At 51.8% G+C, this 18782-nt stretch overlaps 7 protein-coding genes across 7 annotated transcripts; 3 read left to right on the top strand and 4 right to left on the bottom strand.

The window, feature by feature from the left end:
* Positions 1 to 541: 541 nt before the first annotated feature.
* A1O3_05822 (14-3-3 family protein) lies at positions 542 to 1502 on the top strand (the record flags this gene model as incomplete). The annotated part of the gene is made up of 4 exons (XM_007735942.1): positions 542 to 602; positions 653 to 959; positions 1018 to 1330; positions 1383 to 1502. 4 exons carry the CDS (start codon positions 542 to 544, stop codon positions 1500 to 1502), a joined length of 801 nt encoding a protein of 266 aa, XP_007734132.1.
* A 725-nt stretch (positions 1503 to 2227) lies between these two features.
* On the bottom strand, positions 2228 to 3782 carry A1O3_05821 (uncharacterized protein; the record flags this gene model as incomplete). The annotated part of the gene is made up of 2 exons (XM_007735941.1): positions 2228 to 3419; positions 3616 to 3782. The coding sequence occupies 2 exons, from the start codon at positions 3780 to 3782 to the stop codon at positions 2228 to 2230; spliced, it is 1359 nt and encodes a 452-aa protein (XP_007734131.1).
* A 1187-nt stretch (positions 3783 to 4969) lies between these two features.
* On the bottom strand, positions 4970 to 6619 carry A1O3_05820 (uncharacterized protein; the record flags this gene model as incomplete). The annotated part of the gene is made up of 1 exon (XM_007735940.1): positions 4970 to 6619. One exon carries the CDS (start codon positions 6617 to 6619, stop codon positions 4970 to 4972), a length of 1650 nt encoding a protein of 549 aa, XP_007734130.1.
* Positions 6620 to 6959: 340 nt separating this feature from the next.
* Positions 6960 to 9971, bottom strand: A1O3_05819 (uncharacterized protein; the record flags this gene model as incomplete). Its single annotated transcript, XM_007735939.1, has 3 exons — positions 6960 to 9652; positions 9703 to 9846; positions 9905 to 9971. The coding sequence occupies 3 exons, from the start codon at positions 9969 to 9971 to the stop codon at positions 6960 to 6962; spliced, it is 2904 nt and encodes a 967-aa protein (XP_007734129.1).
* Positions 9972 to 11320: 1349 nt separating this feature from the next.
* A1O3_05818 (uncharacterized protein) lies at positions 11321 to 11575 on the top strand (the record flags this gene model as incomplete). The annotated part of the gene is made up of 1 exon (XM_007735938.1): positions 11321 to 11575. The coding sequence occupies one exon, from the start codon at positions 11321 to 11323 to the stop codon at positions 11573 to 11575; it is 255 nt and encodes an 84-aa protein (XP_007734128.1).
* Positions 11576 to 12891: 1316 nt separating this feature from the next.
* A1O3_05817 (uncharacterized protein) lies at positions 12892 to 14493 on the top strand (the record flags this gene model as incomplete). The annotated part of the gene is made up of 1 exon (XM_007735937.1): positions 12892 to 14493. One exon carries the CDS (start codon positions 12892 to 12894, stop codon positions 14491 to 14493), a length of 1602 nt encoding a protein of 533 aa, XP_007734127.1.
* Positions 14494 to 16386: 1893 nt separating this feature from the next.
* A1O3_05816 (uncharacterized protein) lies at positions 16387 to 17808 on the bottom strand (the record flags this gene model as incomplete). Its single annotated transcript, XM_007735936.1, has 1 exon — positions 16387 to 17808. One exon carries the CDS (start codon positions 17806 to 17808, stop codon positions 16387 to 16389), a length of 1422 nt encoding a protein of 473 aa, XP_007734126.1.
* Between the last annotated feature and the right edge of the window lie 974 nt (positions 17809 to 18782).

Raw genomic sequence — 18782 nt, 5'->3', positions numbered from 1 at the left:
ATCCTCGCCTTCGCCGCTCTCAGTCATCCCTCAATTCCTTTCCGACGGTAAGTCACCCTCCAGATCCAACACCTGTTTATCCCAGGCATTCCTGTACCCCACGTCTCCCTGCAGCCCGCGAGACTCTTCACCCGTCGACTTGCGCTCCCGATCGATCAAGCGTTATCGGCACTGTGGCCTGGATCCTACTCAGACTTTGCGAGCGTTGCCTTCCACCGCGATCTCTGCCTGCACCTCCCTTTTGTCCTCCCAACAGAACACGCCTCTGGTTGACGTCAATCCCACATCAGTGTCCACTTCACCTAATCTCGAATCTGCGCAGCCACAGCTACAATCGCGACGAAGGCGAACGATCTTCTGGACGCTACAGTGCTCGCGGTCTGCTCCTCGAACAATCGTCAGCACTGCCAGTTCCTTGTCATTGGCCGCGTTTTCGTGTTATCGTTGTTCCGACCGATCGCGTGTCTCGGGTGACCGGGCTAATCCATCATTCCAACAGGTCTCTATTCCTCTACACTAGTCCATCGAAACAACCACCAAAATGGGTGTAGAAGAGTCGGTCTATCTGGCAAAGCTTGCCGAGCAAGCCGAGCGCTACGAAGGTACGTTGATTTCTTGTGACGGCGCACACAGCGACTGATGTCGTGTTTAGAAATGGTCGAGAACATGAAGGTTGTTGCCTCTGCGGATCAAGAGCTCTCCGTCGAGGAGCGAAATCTTCTGTCCGTTGCCTACAAAAACGTCATCGGCGCCCGACGTGCCTCCTGGAGAATCGTCACGTCTATCGAGCAAAAGGAAGAGTCGAAGGGCAATGAAGCTCAGGTCAAACTCATCAAGGAATACCGTCAAAAGATCGAGGAGGAGCTCGGCAAGATCTGCGAGGACATCCTTGAGGTTCTCGACCAGCATTTGATTCCTTCGGCTCAATCGGGCGAATCCAAGGTCTTCTATTACAAGATGTAAGATTCCCTCACGTTTGCCTATGCTGTCATGCCAGGTGTTGACCTCCTCAAACAGGAAGGGTGATTACCATCGCTACCTTGCCGAATTTGCTGTCGCAGACAAGAGGAAGGAATCGGCCGACAAGTCCCTGGAGGCTTACAAGTCCGCCACCGAGGTTGCTCAAACCGATCTTGCCCCAACCCACCCCATCCGCCTTGGCCTTGCCCTGAACTTCTCCGTCTTCTACTACGAGATCCTCAACTCGCCCGATCAGGCCTGCCACCTCGCCAAACAGGCTTTCGACGACGCCATTGCTGAACTCGATACTCTCAGCGAAGAGAGCTACAAGGACTCCACGCTGATCATGCAACTGCTGAGAGACAACCTTGTTCGTCACTACCCCTCAGGTTCCTTTAAACAACGCGCTAACATGTTTGCAGACTCTTTGGACCTCTTCCGAGGCCGAGCCACAGGAAGCTGCCGGCACATCAAGTGAAGCACCAAAGGAGGCCGAGACTTCGACTGCAGGTGCTGAGGCAGGCACAGAGAAGGCTGAGTAGGTGTTGGGAGTTGGTCGTCAATCTTGAATGTGTTTATGGCGCCTCCCAGGCTGCTGCAACCAATGGAGGGAGGGAGCATGGGGTTTCAAGAGCCGGGATGCCATGCTGAACACTCAAACAAATTTCTTTCCTTGACCACCTAACCCCTGATATTCCCCTTACGATAGCTCTAGCAGGTGATACAACACATCTGCGTCGGTGCGAGACCGATCAAGGTAGCTTCTCTAGACAAAAGACAGATGCAATAGCAATACGAATTGGGGTCGCATCAGTTTGTGTTTGTGAAGTGTCATCGTCTCTTTAGAAAGTCTATGGCAGTCTCTCTTTGCTTGCCTTGTAGCTTTGATGAGGTCGGTCCTCCGCAGTGTTGTCGCGGTCAGCCTCGGCCTATCATTCAATCCTTTGTGATACCCCTTCCGTCACATCACCTCGCTTTGTCTCCCTTCCCATCCCTTCCCGCTGTCTGTTGGGAAACCCCAATCTGGATGACCCTAGCACCAGTCGCAACCAGACCACAGTCAGTCCAAAGCAGTCGTACTGGCCCTCAAACCCAAGCCACGGGAAGCAATGCTTCAGCACCGGCCAGTTTGTCAGTTGCTCGAGCAGGCTGTGCAGGTCGTCTTCTTGGCTTGTTTCCCTTCCTTCTCCTCCCCCGTCATCCCATCTTCCACCATTCCACTATTCCACCATTCCTAGCGCTTGATATACGCCCATGTTCATCATCATCACTTCTCATTCACAGTAGCAGTGCGCTCGAGACGATTGAAGTCCCAGCAGGTGAGACACAGATCGTAAGCACCGACGGCACCGGTGCGCACCATGTCCTCGCGGGCCATGAGGATGTCAGTGGTGAATTTGAATCTGGTCGGAGGAGGGAGGCGGGCGAGGAAATCGCCGTCGAGGGAAGTGGACGACGAGGAGGAGGACGACGACGATGGTTCGGCTGGAGAGCTGGCAGGTGCGCTGTGGTCCGATCCAGAGGCCTTGGATGGTTTGAGAACAGCGTAGCCGTAGTTGTTGGCCGATATGGGAGCCCATGGCGACCGCGAAGACACGACATCGTTCTTGACCAGGATATCGCCAACGCCGTTTCTGTACTCGCCATTGCATCGCTTGAAATACAGGGCTTTGGCAGGGCGGCTCAACGGAATGCTCTGTTCCAGGCGAGTCATCTCCGCCACGAGCGTCTTTCTCGCGTCAGTCTCAAAGGCCAGCTTCAGATCAATGTGGAGATGGCGATTCTGATGGTGCTTGTGCTTGAGCTTCAGCTTGTTGGCCGTCGTGTTGCTGTCGTGGTCGCCGACGACTGTGGCGCCTGGATCACGTCCATGTCCAGAGCCGCGACCAGACATCAACGACCCAGTAGAAGCACACGGAGACGCAGAGGCAGCAGGAGAGGAGAGGTCAGAGTTCGAGTCAAACTCCCAGTGAGAACGCGAACGGGAACGGGAACGGGAACGGCATTCGAGTTCACGCTCTTGCCGTTGCTGTTTGATGAACTCGTCGATGCAGTCACGGGCATCACGCCCCTGATCGTCTAGAATGGCGTCGACATCTGCAGCCAGCAACGCCTTGATGTGGAGGAGTCGCTGCTTTGCAAACTGGTCCATCATCTGCACCTCCTCGGCAGACTTGACCACCACTTGAGGCTGCTCCGAGTAGTTACATCCTTCAGCATGGGCGTACCGGATGGTTGGGTAGGGAAGCAGCTCACGGGCTACATCAGTACTCGCGCTCTTGTTTCTGAAGTTGAACCTCTTTTTGGGCTCAGGCTTCTCAGACACCACCGAGATCTTGATGTCCTTGCCGAGTTCTTGTCGCGACACTCCCGGTAGAGGCACTGCTGAGTACAACGGGTGCATCATGCGTCGGATCTCGTTAAGCAGGACCTTCTCCGTGTTGTTGTTGTCGTCACACCTGGTTCACTTTGTTAGTATTTGAGTGTGAGATCGGCATGCTAGGCTTCATATGTTTGACGGCTTCTTTGCCAGAATCATTGTTCGAGGGTCAAGTGAAAGGGAAAGCCTGGAGTTCCATGGTTCCTGTCCATCTCACTCTGACGCTGGGCAGAATCCGGTGTTTGAAACAAAAAGATCGACTGGGATACACTCACAGTGTCGCATGTTTCTTGCAGAGATGGAACGTCACAGCAGTCTCACCATCGCAAGTGCGCAACTCGTGAGCACTGATGCAGGCTGGACAGGCTTCGTAGACGTTGGTACCCCAGTCATATGACAACGGTCTCTCAAGCGTGTCGACAAAGACAATGTGGAGGACCATCTTTGCTGCTGTACGATAGTCTGATAGTCTGATAGTCTGATCGTCGAGACTGTGGATGAGAGGGGAGAGGAAGAGGTTGTGGTCAGGAGGCAAAGATGAGCAGGTATATATAGGGATCGAGGAGCCGGAAAAAGCACATGCAAGAAGAGCATATGTGACAGCGTGAAGGGTGATAGATCTCGTAAGGCTCAATTTGTTTTGGTGACATTGTCACTCCAGGTGATCGTTGTCACTCTGGGACCGGCGGCATGTGTGCCAGGAAACGGCTCCGTGCTCTCATCATTCGTAGTCTTACAGTTCTCTTTCTCTTTCCACTCAGTTCATATGCCCTTGCCTGCCCCATTCAACCATCACATATCAAGACTGGACCGTAGTTGAATCAATAGCGAACTGAGGGACATGTCAATCTCCCAATAGGTAACACTTGAACGCCTTCCAAAACCTTCGTTCCACTTCCCTCCTGTCATTGTTCCACTCCTTGAGTATTTTCAAGCAGAACATCACCTTGAAGGGGCTGGGGCTTGGGATAAGCTTGTTCCGGTATAGGAACTACCGGGGATGGCTTCAAACCCGATTCTGACTCTTGTGAACTTTCGAGATCCAGCTAGTTCATCGCCCCGCGCATTCATGTATAACTCCAGTACTTGGCCTGAAATAGATGGATTTGAAGAGCTCGCTGGACCGACAAGACCCTTTTTCTGCCATGATGATACAACCTATGTAGTACATGCGTGTTGGGTCCATCTTTCGATAGAAGATGGGTTGCTCTGGATGGTTCCTCGCTGTTGTCAGGTTCTGATACATCCATAGATCCATCACAGAAATCCTTGACGCATGTGGGCGCCTCACAGTCGGCGCACATATGGAGACCGCTGTGGATCTGAATCTTGGGCTCTCTGATGAACTCGGGATTCTGCTGCCAGTCTCGGAGACTGTGTCTAGGCTATGAGCGCCAACCCTTGGGAAGTGCTCGCCCGTGTCGTATGATGAACCGTGGGCTTTCCGGCCCCTTTTCTTTATATATTTGCGACCCATAGCGATTTATCTGAGCAGGAGAAGCCGCTTATTTGACCGTCGTGTGGAAAACGGAGTCATGTAGAGGTTGAGCTGCGCCACTGAATTTTCATATCAGGTGCACCATATGTGAGGAGCCCGCGAAGCATGGCCAGAAACCAGCCGGCTCCCTTTCAGGCATGTGCTTTCGTTGCGCTTTGCGGGACAGCCTGGTACTTTTCAAGACGTGAAAGTTTCTCGTGGCTAAGGACGTTCCTGACAAGGCTGAACAGCCAAATACCCAAGACCACGAAATCAAGGACGTGGACGGCCCACCATATTTTGACGTTCAATCCACACATCTGAATCTGGTAACTCCACGCCCCGGTGGCGAAGTCGAACCAAACACTCAGAAGTCCTGCGTTCCCTCCATAGTCTCCCATCATGCTTCGCAGGGTGACTTCCCGAACCCCAGTATGGGACCTGCTGTGATTTGCCTGGGTCCAGTGCATGGCGTCCCATGTGGTCCGTTCATCCTCAGTAGGGTTGCTGGAACCAGACCACACTGTTTTGGGCGAGATATGATGCCACACATCGCAGCCTTCGTGGTCATGGCCAGTCAAGATAAGGCCCTGTCTACCTTTGCCTTGGGCTGGGGTATCAATGTTCCCACTCATGCCATACAACGCCTCTAATATGCCCTGGTGGCTAACATGTTCACTCAGATGATTTTGTTCCTTTAAGCCCTTAGGCCTGTAAACACCGCCGCCATCGTCATCACCCCAATAATCGAAGAAAGGAGCATCAACACAGACCCCTGCTCTCTTGTGAAGCGGCAGATGCGTGAGCAGGAGAGTGAAGGAAGATCGGTCCTCCACCGGTCTCAAACGATGAGAAACGAGGTTGTTGAGATAGTCGTAGGTCTCTGCTTGAAGATCCTCGGACAAAGCAGGTGTATCCAAAATCAAGCTGTTCAGGACAACCAAGTGCAGCGATGGATGGTGGCCTGTCGTGTTCGTCGACCCTGTATCGTCTAGTCGAGGATGGCGGAATCTGATGTCCCAGTTGGCCATTCCAAAAACTCGTTCGAATCGGTCCATCCTATGCCTCGATACATCTCCAGCATATCCAATGTCATGATTCCCTGCCACATTTATGATCTTGGTCGCCCAGCTATCATCATTCATGTCGAAAGCCCTCTCTTCCTCTGGCCTTGCCAGCGTGACGAGTTCATCCTCGACCCTGTTGATGTTGGCAAAGACTCTATTCCAAAACCTCCATCCTCGCCATTCGAATTCTCCATCAGTTACCCATTGGCTACCGATCAAGTCTCCGAGTACCGTGACATGGGAAGGTCTCGTCCACCAGTGTAAAGTGCGATAGATGTGACCCAGGTAGTAGTCGTTGCCGAACAGGTCCAATCGCTTCCGCAGCGCCTGGAATGCTTCTGGAATGTCTTGAAGGAAGATTGCCCGTGTTATCTCAATAGCAGTGGGGAAGATGTCTGCGGCATCTTGTGAGCAGAACCTCGACCAGTGCCGCGCGATCTTGGGCAGGAAGCCATCCTCAGGCTTGGGAAGGGAACTATCACCCTCGAGCTGCGGATCGGCGAAGATGAGGAGTCGGAAAGGCACACGCAGGGCGTCGTCAGGCAACGCGTTCGAGAGGTGCGAGAGAGGGATATGTTGTTCAAGAGTCTCGGTGAAGGCAGTCAGCGTCGAGGCACTTCTAGAAGGAAAAGCACATCCATGGAATGCTGGATAAAGGTACAAATATATGGTCAGGCAGAGAGCGGCCGGGACAAGAAGGCGCAGCGACTTGTTTGCAAGTGCAAACATATACATTGAACTATGGAGAGAAAGACAGCCAGGCGCCAGAAAAGGAGTGCAATCGGTCGGTGAGTGCCTGCCAGACAATGTTTATTAAAGAATAGTAAATAGAGCAGATTGAAACGCGGAGAGAAGGGGAGTGAGTGAGTGAGTGCCTGCGCGACTCGGCCCCTTTCATACCGGGAAAACCCCCGCTGTCTGACAGGGCTCGACTGCATGCAACTATTAGCGTTTGGCTGGTCAGACTGGTTCTTATTTTAATTTCCACCCCCCTGAAATCTAAACAAAGATACCTAGGTAGATCTTAATTACAGAGTACGAGTATGTGTGTCAAGTCATGTATTCCAAGATATCATCATGTCTCCGTCTTCTCGTCTGCATCATCTCCTGGGCTGGCTTTCGTTCCACTGGAATCCCCATTCAGCTGGAGATCTATATTGGGCTCGTGAAGCTCCAGTCCTTGTATGTTTAGTCCACTCTCTTGCAGGCTCTTCTCCTCCCCAGGGGTTGGCTTCTCCGCCAGCTCAGCTATCTCCTCGGTTTCTTTGAGCGCAGGCGGCCTTTCCTTCCGTGCCCTTGCTTTAATCAGGCTAATCGTCTTCTGTCGATTGGTGGTCTCAAAGCTCGATAAGTCATGCTCAATGGTCGCTTTCAGGATCTCGCCCATCCATTTTCTTCCCTCAACGATGTTATCGACTTGAAACAGATGGACAGTCGGCTTGGTGAATTGAACGGCTCTGGACGACCCTGCTTTAGGAGGCACAAGCTTAAAGAAGAACGGTCCACCGCCGCTGGAGTTGCGGGACGTATCGTGTGAATTTCCGGTTGCAGACCCTGATGCGCCAGGTGTTGATGTCCCGCCGGCTATAGTCGCTTGGAGTGTCGTAATCGGGTCCGAGCTGGCCCTCAGGACTTTATGCCCAGATATATCAATTATCCCCTTCTCTTCAGTGTCAGTCTCAGAATAGTAATATGACAGCCGTCGCCCTCGAAGAATGAAGAACCGAGGCTTCCACTGAGTCATAATTCCCCCAGACTTTTTCTTCATCCATCCATAGTAGTCGCAGTGCTTCTGTGCTTCGGCGGGAGAAATGGGTAGCAACCCCTTTGTGTAAGCACTTGTTTGGCGCTTAGTCTTCGGATGTGTGCGCACGGTGGTTTTGGTGTGTAAAAGCGGTCCGAGTTGTTCGACGGTGCCCTTCGAAGACGTATCGGTATTGTCGATCTCGAAACTCCGTGATGTCGCGGAGGGTGTCTGAGAACCCGAGGGCGAAGCCAAGGGGCTCTCTTTGAGCGGTTCTGTGGTAATATTGGAGGACTTCGCCGCCTCTTTCTCGCTTCCTGTAATTGCCTCGGATGCTGCTCGGAGACCAAACAACTTTCGAGCTTTTTGAGATGCTGCCCACGGCAGAGACACAACCGCAGCCGGGGACACAGAACCACCGAGCAGCTTCGGAGACGACAAGGCCGACAGGTTGTCATCCTCCAAATTCGTGACTGTTGGAGACGGGGCAACAGGCGACCGTTCTATGGTTAAGTTCCGCGCGCTCGAAGACCGAGCTCGACTTTTGGATGATTGGCTGAGATAGGCCTTCGCCGCTAAGGACATTGTCGCAGATCCTCGGTCTCTAATAGAGTCAGCGCTGCTGAGCCGCGAATGCCGCTTGACGCCTAGGGCAGGTCTGCGGGCCTCCTCGATCATGCTAGACTGACGGGAATGATTAGCATTCTCTCCGCCGCCTTTCTTCCTCAATAGATTTCGGGATTTCCGATTCTCAACCTCATTGCCACTGAAGTAACCCCGGTCGATATCGACGGTAGAGGGCTCTCCATCAAATGGAGAGTCAGCCAATACGCTGATATTCTTGCCGACGTCCACTTTAAGCGAAGGCGTGCTTGCACCAGGATTAGTGGTTGTGGCATTGCTTATTGACCAATCTCTGTCAAGCGATGCGTTTTTCTTGTGAGGGGGCGAGCCAGATGCAAAGGATCCAAAAGACGTCTCCTGGGGTCCGTGTTTCGCATATTCGATCGAGGAGTGGCGCCGCGAGTGGTGCAATTCCCGAACTGACGCAGCTGATGGACGACTGGGACTTTCGGTGGCCATCGATGCTCTCCATGGAGATGGAGGAGTGCTTCCACCAAGCTGAGATCTCGCGAAAGGCGAAGGGGGTAATTGTGAATCGAGAGAAGGTGACGCAGTCCCAGCGTGAACGTATGGGTGAGCATGCTGCGACTGGCGAATAGATAGCCCTGGCTCCTCCATCAAACTAGGAATCCGAGGGAGGATGGTGGCGCCAGATAAAGCACGGGAATGAGCTCGTGCCACATCCTCACTGGAGCTGTTTTGCCTCAAGCTGCTCTTTCTCGAGTCTTTGGAGAACCGAATCTGATTCTGAAAGTCCCGAATCTTGTGCCAGGTCTTTAGTCGGCGACCCATTAATCCGAAATCATACTCTTTCATGTGAATAAAAGACTGGTCCATGTCCAACAAGACGTCTCCTGTTATTTCCTGCTCTTCAAATATATCGCAGTGCTTTGAGTCCACTCCAAGACCTCTCAAGAATTCAGCGGTCTCTTTGGCATCCCATTGCTTCACATCGGCCTCGGTAAGAGGCGAATTCTCTTCACTGTCAGTCTCTGGGCCTGCAACATAGGACGCTCGATCCAGATGACTGCTGTATTCGCTTTCAGAATCTTCCGTCGGGAATCGGGGAGGGGCGAGACTTTGTCGCGGCGTGCTCAGGTCTGTAATGTGTTCGTCTATAACGCTCAATGTTTCATTCATGACAGGACTGTCCTCTCCGCTAGTCGTGCCTGATAGAGCCTGGCCAATACTGCGCTGTATAGAGGGAAGATATGACATTGATGAAGACGGTACTGGGGCTTTGGAGACGAGCGAGCGACGAGTGCTCGACTGGTCTTCTGGTATGGTCCGTTCAGATGGTTCAGCCTTTGTACCGTTGGATAGCCTTTGTGCAAGCTGGCTGGGTACCAGGTTCGAGGCGCCCACAGGAGTGAAGTTCGGAGGGAGCTTCGCAGTGTAGACTGGTAACAGGTCAGCCATCACGAGACTTATTGACGGTGAAGCATCTTACCTCCAGGGAACAGCCCTGTGGTACCCTGGCCGAGATGCCGTCCTAAATACCAGCCATCTCCAAAACCCTCATCCAGTTCAACTAACTCAACCTGGTCGGATTTTCGGAGGGTTAATTCATCCGGACTTCGGGCATCGAAATCATCTGGTTCCCTTCTTGTCAGCGCGTCTCTGAAAGCTGCAGGCAAGGCAGCGCGACATACGAATGACCACTAATATATCGCCAGGCTGGAGTGCGCCGCGCTGGCGCTGCTGGACAGTATATGACATGGTGATTTGTGAAGCAACCTCAGACAATTTTCACGTGCAACACCTCCGAGGCCGTGAAGCAGGTCTGGTCATGAATGTTCTAGCCGGATTGAACCGTAGAAGAAAGATCGGCTGGGAGAGTGGTGGCAAGAGGCCGCATGATAGAGTCGTCCCGTACAGATTGATCGCGGAGGTGCAAGGTCTGTTCAATTTCTGTCGGTGAGGAGGGTCGCACGACGTGGGTGTAATAGGAAGTAGTTGAGGTTGCGCGGGCCGATCTGGTTTCTCACTGCTGTGCAGGTGGTCGCGCGAATCATTCGACAAAAGACTAGGATGGTGACATGTCAGAAGCAGATGGCCGACAGGACCTTCTGACAGGGGTACAGAAGAACTTAATAAAGAGAGGGTGCTTGGAAGGGAAACAACATGCCCTGTCAGAATTGGGTGAGTGGTGTCAATGAGATAGACATATGTATGTTGGCGGATTCTCAGTACTGGAGTGCCATTATTCTTGATGGGCTGCACATGCCCAGCACTGTGCAGTGGGTTGCACTCGGGGCCGAGGAAGCCTAAGAACTTACTGTATCCGTACTGTAGGTCCCTAAGTCCTAGAGGCCCCCTTAGGCCTTGGGAGCCTGCGTCGCATGGTAGACACTAATAATAATAGTGTGTACTTTAGGTACGGAGCACCTAAGTACGGATACATAGGAGCCACTACTAGGTGACTACTACATAGTAGTACGGATAGTCTTCCAGAGATGGGACTCAGGGACCCAGCTGCCCTGAGTCTGAGCGTTTCTCCGCAAATCCCTCACTCCACTGTTCCTGCTAGTTCTTGTGAATATCAATATCATGAACTCTGAGGGTGGTAACTCTTTCTCCAGTCTCGTACCATGCGATAATAGCCACATTTGTTAAATATGGCGGTCGTTGGTCCACCATGTTGATATACACAGAGTTGTGAATCTAAGAGACCAGGTTCACCTCCATTGCCTGGCAACGGCTAAGGTCGCGGTGTCGCACCTCGCCAGATGATCAAGCCACAATGCTACCTCACCGCATCAAAGGTTGTTCTCTTGCTTGCAGAAAGCATATCCCCTTGTTATTCGCTTATAGGGCCTTCCTCCAAGACAACAGTATCATCCTATTGTCGTCTGCTACTTAAAGCCCCTTCTCGCTTCCTCTGTATGTCTCTCTTCACGTCACCACCAGGCTTTACTCGATCATACAAAGCATGCAAGGCGCTGGCCATAACCGCGCGACCAGCCATCCCACTCTTCGTGACGTCGCCGCTGTCCAATCCACCAACAACACCAGTCAATATTTCATTGGCGCCCCTCAGCGGTCATGGATGAGCAGCTCGTCCAAAAATGTGCCTTCCTCTAGAATTCCACATCCCGTCGCCAGAGCCGCGAAGAGCAATAGAACATTTGAAAGACATCAACTGCCAGAGACCCAGCACCATCCAGTGGCTGAAGTTCCATCAGGTGAACATGCAGGAGCACACTCTACCCCTCTTTCAGCCTCCTCTGAGACGACGCAACCCTCATCCGGTGGTGGCACAATTCAAAGAGAAGAACAGCAGACACAAGCAAGAGAAGGCCGGCATGTTCCGGGAGATGTAAGTGAACAGACTGGTTCATGTCCTCGGAACTTGTATACGAATGCGAGTCGGTGTGCTCGTCCTGAAGCACAATCATTACCGCAAACAACTCATTTTTCTTCACCACTGAGCAACATGCAAGTTATTCAGCCATTGAGCTTTGCAGTAGCATTTGATGGACAGGAAGGCAATCTTGCACAAGACTCAAATGCACAGGGGTTATCACAGTCTCCGCCTGCTGCCAATGCGAATACTCTTCCCTCACCTAGCCAGACTCTTCAGGTGACCAGGAAGCGCTTGTCTGACACCAGCTTAACCTCCGAGCGAAGAGTACGAATGTCTAGCGACTGTACAGCAGGATATATTCAGCTGCCCACCCCTCATGAGTCCCCCACGGCTCAAACAACGACAATTCTGACCAGGTTGCTAGATTCAACTCTAGGAACGCTCAGTTGCCCTCTGACTGTACCATACCCACCAACTATGGATGGCTGTAGGGCCTCAATGCTACGCGACGCTTGCCAGAAAAACGATTTCTTCTATATCCTTGCACATTCGATCTACTGTACATGGTCGGCCTGCCAGCTTGCAGCGTTATCGAATCTTAACCTGACACAGGGGCAATTTCAAGGGATACAGCAACTGCAGACAATCCTGGGGTCGAACCATTGTCTTTCTCCGGAAGTGTACGCATTCTTTCTCAACTTCCCCAACCAGGCACAGCCCTACATAGATGGGATCTTATTCAATACGGGAACAGCGAGCCTCTTTGAGTCTGTCAAGGACTTCCTGCACTGCATGGTCACGGAATATGAGGGCGTCAAAAACATTTCAATTCAGAGACGGTCCCCGCCGTGTCCTCTTGAATTGCGGCTGAAGCTGCGCCTTCCGTCACCAGTGCTCCAAAAAGCCATATTTCGCAGCATTCTCCGCCTCCTGTCAACGGACGAAATATGGATACACAGGGCCACGGCACTCTTTGAACAGGCTATGATGGACCCTGCCAATGATGCTCAGCTGATGCCACAGCTCAATGTGGTCTACCCCCAGTTCTGCGCCATATCGACTCTAGCCTTTCACCGGACATATCTTGCAGCTCACTCTCAATACATCGCCGCTCAGATGACTTCGCAGGCAGCTCAGCATACTGAGAGAATGTTTCACAACCAGTACCAAGATAACACAGGTAGAAATCACCAAGATTGGATGTCCTCAGCCTTGGAAGTTTCGACTCCTTGTACAGCGGCAGGCTGGATAGGAGACAATCCGGCATGTTCGAACTCATTAACGGCACCAGGGCAGGCACACCTATTTCGCAGCCAACCACAACAACCACAGATGAATTTGCGGACCAGCGATGGTGGTCCACTATGTCAAGAGCCCCCAGCTCAGCCTGCATTCGCATCCGGGCCAGTAGGCCAGCCGCCACCACAATTAGTAGGGTCGAATCCAGCCTTGCGGACCTCCCGCGTCGGTCGACCTCCTGCTCCCAAACGGAGGATGCCAGCACGTTCCCGGGCCGTTCCCTATCCTGCTCCTCTTCCGGTTTCAACTCAGCACCGTCCAGTTGTCAATCAAGCACCGTCAACACCGAGTCAGCGCGGACGGAGTCTTGGGCATGCTCCAACACCCACAACAGTGCAGTCTGTGTCACCACAAGTGGCCCCCTCTCCACGCACCCACCAGGCGCCGCAGTCAGCCTCTCAGGCTCTCCTCCCTCCCTTCAATTTTGTTTTACCGGTACTAGCCCGTCCGGATCCTGACAGACGAGCCCTGCACCAAGCGCATCTCCGCAGCCCCAAGTACAACAAGGTCGACAAGGTTCAAGGCAACTCCGAGGTCAAGTATTACCAGTACGTTGAAGACATCATTCATTTGCCCGAAGTCCTCAGTGCAGACCATGATTTAGTGCGTTGGGATGTGCAAATTCCACACCAGTACTGGGCTAGGAAGGCAGAAACTTTAAGCACGACAGGCGAATTCCTGACCAAACGCCGCAACCTCTGGAATGGCTGTGTACAGTTCAGACTGAAATGCATATCACTTGATGGAAATGACCTGAAAACAAGTCCGAAACCTCCAGGGTTCTGCGGTCGCAGCACGAAATGGCCGAGATGTCTTTCAGTCTCCATCAATGGCGACATGGGAGTTGACTTTCGCCGGAAGGCTCATTACGGTGTAGATCTACCAGCAGACGTGACCGATCTGCTGAAGGAAGGAAATAATCAGGTGATGGTCGGCATCAGTCCAACTCCTGCAGAGATGCAGGCGGTCTATCTGATGGCGATTGAAATTATCTGTGTCTCCGATTACAACACAATTTTACAGATCCCGGGTCGCATTTTGGCGAAAGAGGCGATGTCGAGTATCGTGACGGCGCTGAAGAACCAAGAAAGTGGTAAAGACGACAGCGACGATGATGTTGTTATAGCACAATCTGCCTTGAGCATTGACCTTGTGGATCCTTTCACGTCAGTCATATGGGTGACACCGGTGCGCGGCAAAGACTGTCAGCATCGCGAGTGTTTTGATCTAAAATCCTTCCTGCAGAGTCGCACAAGCCGTGACAAAAAAAGTGGCGTAACAGATCCTGACCAATGGAAGTGTCCAATCTGCAAGCGAGACGCTCGGCCTCAGCTGTTGGTTATTGATGAATTCCTGCTCGAGGTACGCAAGACACTGGAGCAGCGCAACCAACTGGAGGAGGCCAGGGCGATTTTGGTCAAGGAGGACGGCTCCTGGGAAGTCAAGCTAGATCCAGCCGTTTCTGCCTCAAGATCCTCGGCGCAGGCAACAGCTGCTGCGACGCCGGCACCTGCACCCATCCCCATACCAGATAAATCCCGAGACATCAAGTCTGCAGAAGCCGCCGTTACAGCAAGTGCAGCAAAACCAACAGATCCGACAGCAATCGTCATTCTCGACGATGATGACAACTAATGCCTGATGATGATCAGTTTTCTTGTTTTTTTGAGCTCCAAGATGAGCACGCGAAAGATACCCATACCCGTACACGTTGCCTTGAAATTGTTCGTGTGGAAGGCGATTTCGAAGAGCCAGTCAGTCACAGTCACTGACATGATTGTTTGTGTGGTGCATTTTGGGAAGGCTGGTTAGCCACAGTCACGATCGCTGGAATGGTTGTTTACGAATGGTGAGCTGGATGAAAAGACCTGGAGGTTTGATGGTCTGGTCTAGGACGGGAATACCTTTGGGTATTTGTGCCGACAGATAGGATTGGGCTGGATTGGACCGCCTATTTATATTGTTACCGTACTCAAAGGCGTGCAGACCTAGGAATGCAATGATAGGGACAGAGGCTGCGTCCTGGATACCACTCCCGACATAAGGTAGGTAGCTACGATGGTCAATCAACCTTGGCCGGCTACCTACGTAGTCCTAAATAAGTGGCCCGCTAGAGGCCAGGTTCAGTTCAGTACACTCGGTTCTTGCTGGAAGGCTAGAAGGCTGGAAGGAGGCCTTTTACATTGTCTTTTTCCGTTTCCCCTTGAAACAATCACTTGGAGCTCACGATGTCTACATTGTGCCGGGCCATTAATACATGTAGCTTTGACTCTGATCAATCGAAGGCAAGGCACATGATGTCCTTCTATGGCCGAGGAAAGACGAAAGACAAAAGACGAAAGAAAGGGACATTGCGCCAGCGTGACAACCTTGAAGCTGAGGTTTATGTACCTTTACCTTTTGTTCTCCGTACGAAATATCTGTACTCCGTACCGGAAATAAATCGTTGCACTGCCATCCACGTCTATTAGTAGGTACTAGGTAGTATGGGAACGACGAGGCTAAGCTAGAAAGGGTGCAGGTGATTGATCAGTACCTTACTGTAATTTACGTAGGTCTATAAGACCTTAGTACCTGAGGTACCTACCTTAGCGTGTGAACTAGGGTTGTTAGAACCGTACTAGTACGGTGTAGACACGGTTTATAGGCGTATACACGTATAAATACGTAGCGTTAGTAAACAGATAGTTCCTAGTTAGACGAACGGTATCGATACGGTTCCTATAAGGGTTCGAAAATTAAAAAAAGAATAACTTTTCTCCTTTTTTATTCCTTTTCTGTTTTTTTTTTGGAAATCTATTTAGAGACTGAGACTTTACTATTATAACTAACTACTTTACTAACTAGACTATAAGAACGACTAAATCTAGAGAAAAATCTTAAGAGAAATATTTAAACTTCCTTATTAAAGCCTTTCGATACGTTTCGGATCTCGCGATACGTTTCGTACTTCGCGATACGTGTCGCCTATATAACACGTTTCGACGATATTTACCGTATATATACGGTTATCTAAATATATTATCGTACTTAGACCGTTTCTACGATAGCCACCGTATATATACGGTTCTTAGATCCTACGAATGCACGCTATGGTACCTACCTCCTAAAGTAAGGCAGGATTAGGTGACTGCCATCCCCATCAGGTATTACTTACTGTACTCCGTACGTACTTGTGTACAGTACACAGTAATTCAGGTACCGCTCCTCTAGAAATGCAAAGAGTAGGTACGCATACCCTCCCCTCTACCTTTCCACATCTCATCGTCTGTTCCTGGCACAACTGCTTTTTGGATGGCTTGTTTACTGTAGACTCAGACTTATTGCAGAGCAAATTTGATGCACACTTTTTTTTCGAATTGCTATATATTACGGTACCTTTCCTTTCCAAACCCCACTCGCGACCAATCTCGGCGTTGGGACCAGCCCAGCCTGTATTACGATTCTCCCATATACGACCTAAATTAGCAACCGTTCACAAAGATCTGTTCCTCCGACCCCTGGCTTCGTCTACACGGTATTCTACCTTCAGCGCGAGACTCCTTTCGCATGGCGCAGGAAACTCTGGAGTTGCTCCGTCTTGGCTCTATTTCCCGGCCGGGTGGCTTCGGCTTCGAGACGTCGTAGGCGGCTGCGTGTCATAGGTCCAGTCTCGGTGGCTTCGGCCTGCAGTTGCCTCAAGCGGCTGCGCGTCATTGGCCCTTGCATTGAAAGTGCTGGCTGCTGTCGGGCTTGAAGTGTCGGGCTTGTCTGTCTACCAGTGCGACGCCTGGAATTGGACTCTTGCACATTTCCACGTCTGCTGCCGGTCGCTCTACTGCCAGTGTTGGTGTTAGACCTACCGTGAGCGCGATTGGGCTGGTTTGCTGGTAATTTGAATCTCAACTTGATCCCAGTCTTGCGAACCTGTGGGGGGTTTAGAGTCAGTCTGAGCCTCGCGGCGGTGGCTAGCGTTCTGAGACGAAGTTTCAACGGCGGCTGCGTGCCAGCGTCAGATTCTGTATTTGTAGCTTTGGGGAATCTCAGCATGATCTTCTGTCGTTTGTTCACTGGGCTCGAAACAGACGAGCTCGAAACAGACGTGCTTCTGGCTCGCTTGCCTGAGCTCGTGACGCTATTTCCTGTCAGCGACTCGTGCTCCCATCCTGTAGGCGACGCTGGCTCCCATGCTGGTGGTGATGCTGGTGGCGGTTGCCATCCTGGATATGCGCCTTGTAAATTGTCGGATTCATTGCTTGGTTCTCCAACTTCTACTGAAGGGTCCAACATACCCGGCTCCACAGAAGGGTATCTGATGTTGAACTCAGAGATCAAATCGTCCAGTTGTTCGTCAAAGTCATCTGGTATGGATGGCTGAGGTCTGGGTGGCTGAGGTCTGGGTAGGCGAGGGAGCTGGAGCTGGTCGACCGGGGGATCATCCGGGGTTTGCAGAGGACGCACGGGGCGGCCATCGGTAGACACCCAGTGTACTGGATCTAACTCGGTATTCAGAAGTCCGACTCGAGGATGAGTATACTCCGTTGTGTCTCTAGGACTGAGCGGAGGAGGTTCAAGCGGAACTGGGCGGGGGGCCGGATTCCAGTCAATCTCTCGAAATCTCGGGTTCGACCAAGGAGTTTGTGGGACATTGTAGACAAAGTCGTCCTGCGTCTGGTTAGCACCCTCGAACTGATTGTGCTCTGGTGCCGCCGGGTCATAGGCTCCAGGAATTTCTTCCTCCTCGGCCAGCCGAGCCTCGTGCCTGGCGCACATGCCGTGAATATAGCGGAACTCTGTGGTGGGGATGCAGGTGCTGAGAAGGCCGAGATTGCTATAGCCCGTCTCCCAAGGGGGGCCCCCTCGAGCAGCGGCTGCTTCGCAGACCTCGACAGTGACAGGGTCGATAAAGCCATCACACGGACGGTTTTCATCACGGCAATCAATAAAAAGGTACTGGATTCTTCTGCACATCTTGTTCAGTCAACCAACAGGGTCAGATCTTCAAGGAGGTCACCAGGCCAGTCTCGCGAGTACTACCGTTGATATAGGGTGTGCATGGTGCAAAGGTCTGGGTCCTGTGTCGGACGGGCCAGCCAAATATAACTTGCTGCCGTCTTTATTCTGTACATCCTGGTGGGCTTTGTTACAAACCACTGTAAGCATTTGAAAGGGCATTATCAATCCAACAATCAATGTATAATGATGCAGCTCAGGTTGATCCCATATAGAGCTAAAGCAGGAACTTCGACAAAGAACGAGGATCTGGGGTTGAAAGGATCTCATTGTTGGTGACGGCTGTCAGAGTTTGATTGTTGGCGGCCCACCTGGAGTAGGGATTGCAATCTTGTCCGAGCTGGACAATATGAGGAAAACAAAGCGTCTGGGGGTGCTATGGAGAAACAATGAAGGCTGATGAGTGTGGGAGGGATTGGAAGGTTGGAGGGTTCTCTGATAATGGGTGACTTGGGCGCAGTTTCAGTATCATGTGTACGGACTGTACAGCATATGTAGGTACTATCGGTAGGTAGGTAATTATGTAATTACTGTACTACTCTGTACTGCACAACCGGGTCCGGCAACCTCGGTCTAACAGATGGCCCAAAGCCTTGCATAATCCTTCATCATCCCGTGGCTTAGGCGTCCTTACACCAACCTGTAGGGAGCCAGCTGTGCCTGGGGAATGGACCTAAGGACATGGTTTAGGCAGCCTCGGGCGCCCCCCTGGTCCTTTAGGTCCTTTAGGTCCATTAGGCGACATGGATCTCGGCTTCCTCGGCTTCTGGCAGCGTTCGGGAAGAATTGTGGGCTGTGCGGCCTCCTAAGCCTGCAGCTCAGCTGCCAGTGTCAGACAACAGGCTGGGCTTAGGCTCCCCAATGTTCCGAGTGCCCAGTTGAGGAAAAGGTAAACATCAAATTATTACTGCCAGTAGTGGACGCAACCCTCC

This window comes from Capronia epimyces, assembly GCF_000585565.1.
Source record: "Capronia epimyces CBS 606.96 chromosome Unknown aczIQ-supercont1.4, whole genome shotgun sequence".
NCBI classification, from domain to species: domain Eukaryota; kingdom Fungi; phylum Ascomycota; class Eurotiomycetes; order Chaetothyriales; family Herpotrichiellaceae; genus Capronia; species Capronia epimyces.
Note: the sequence above shows the minus strand (reverse complement) of the source record. Positions and strands in the feature narration are given on the sequence as shown.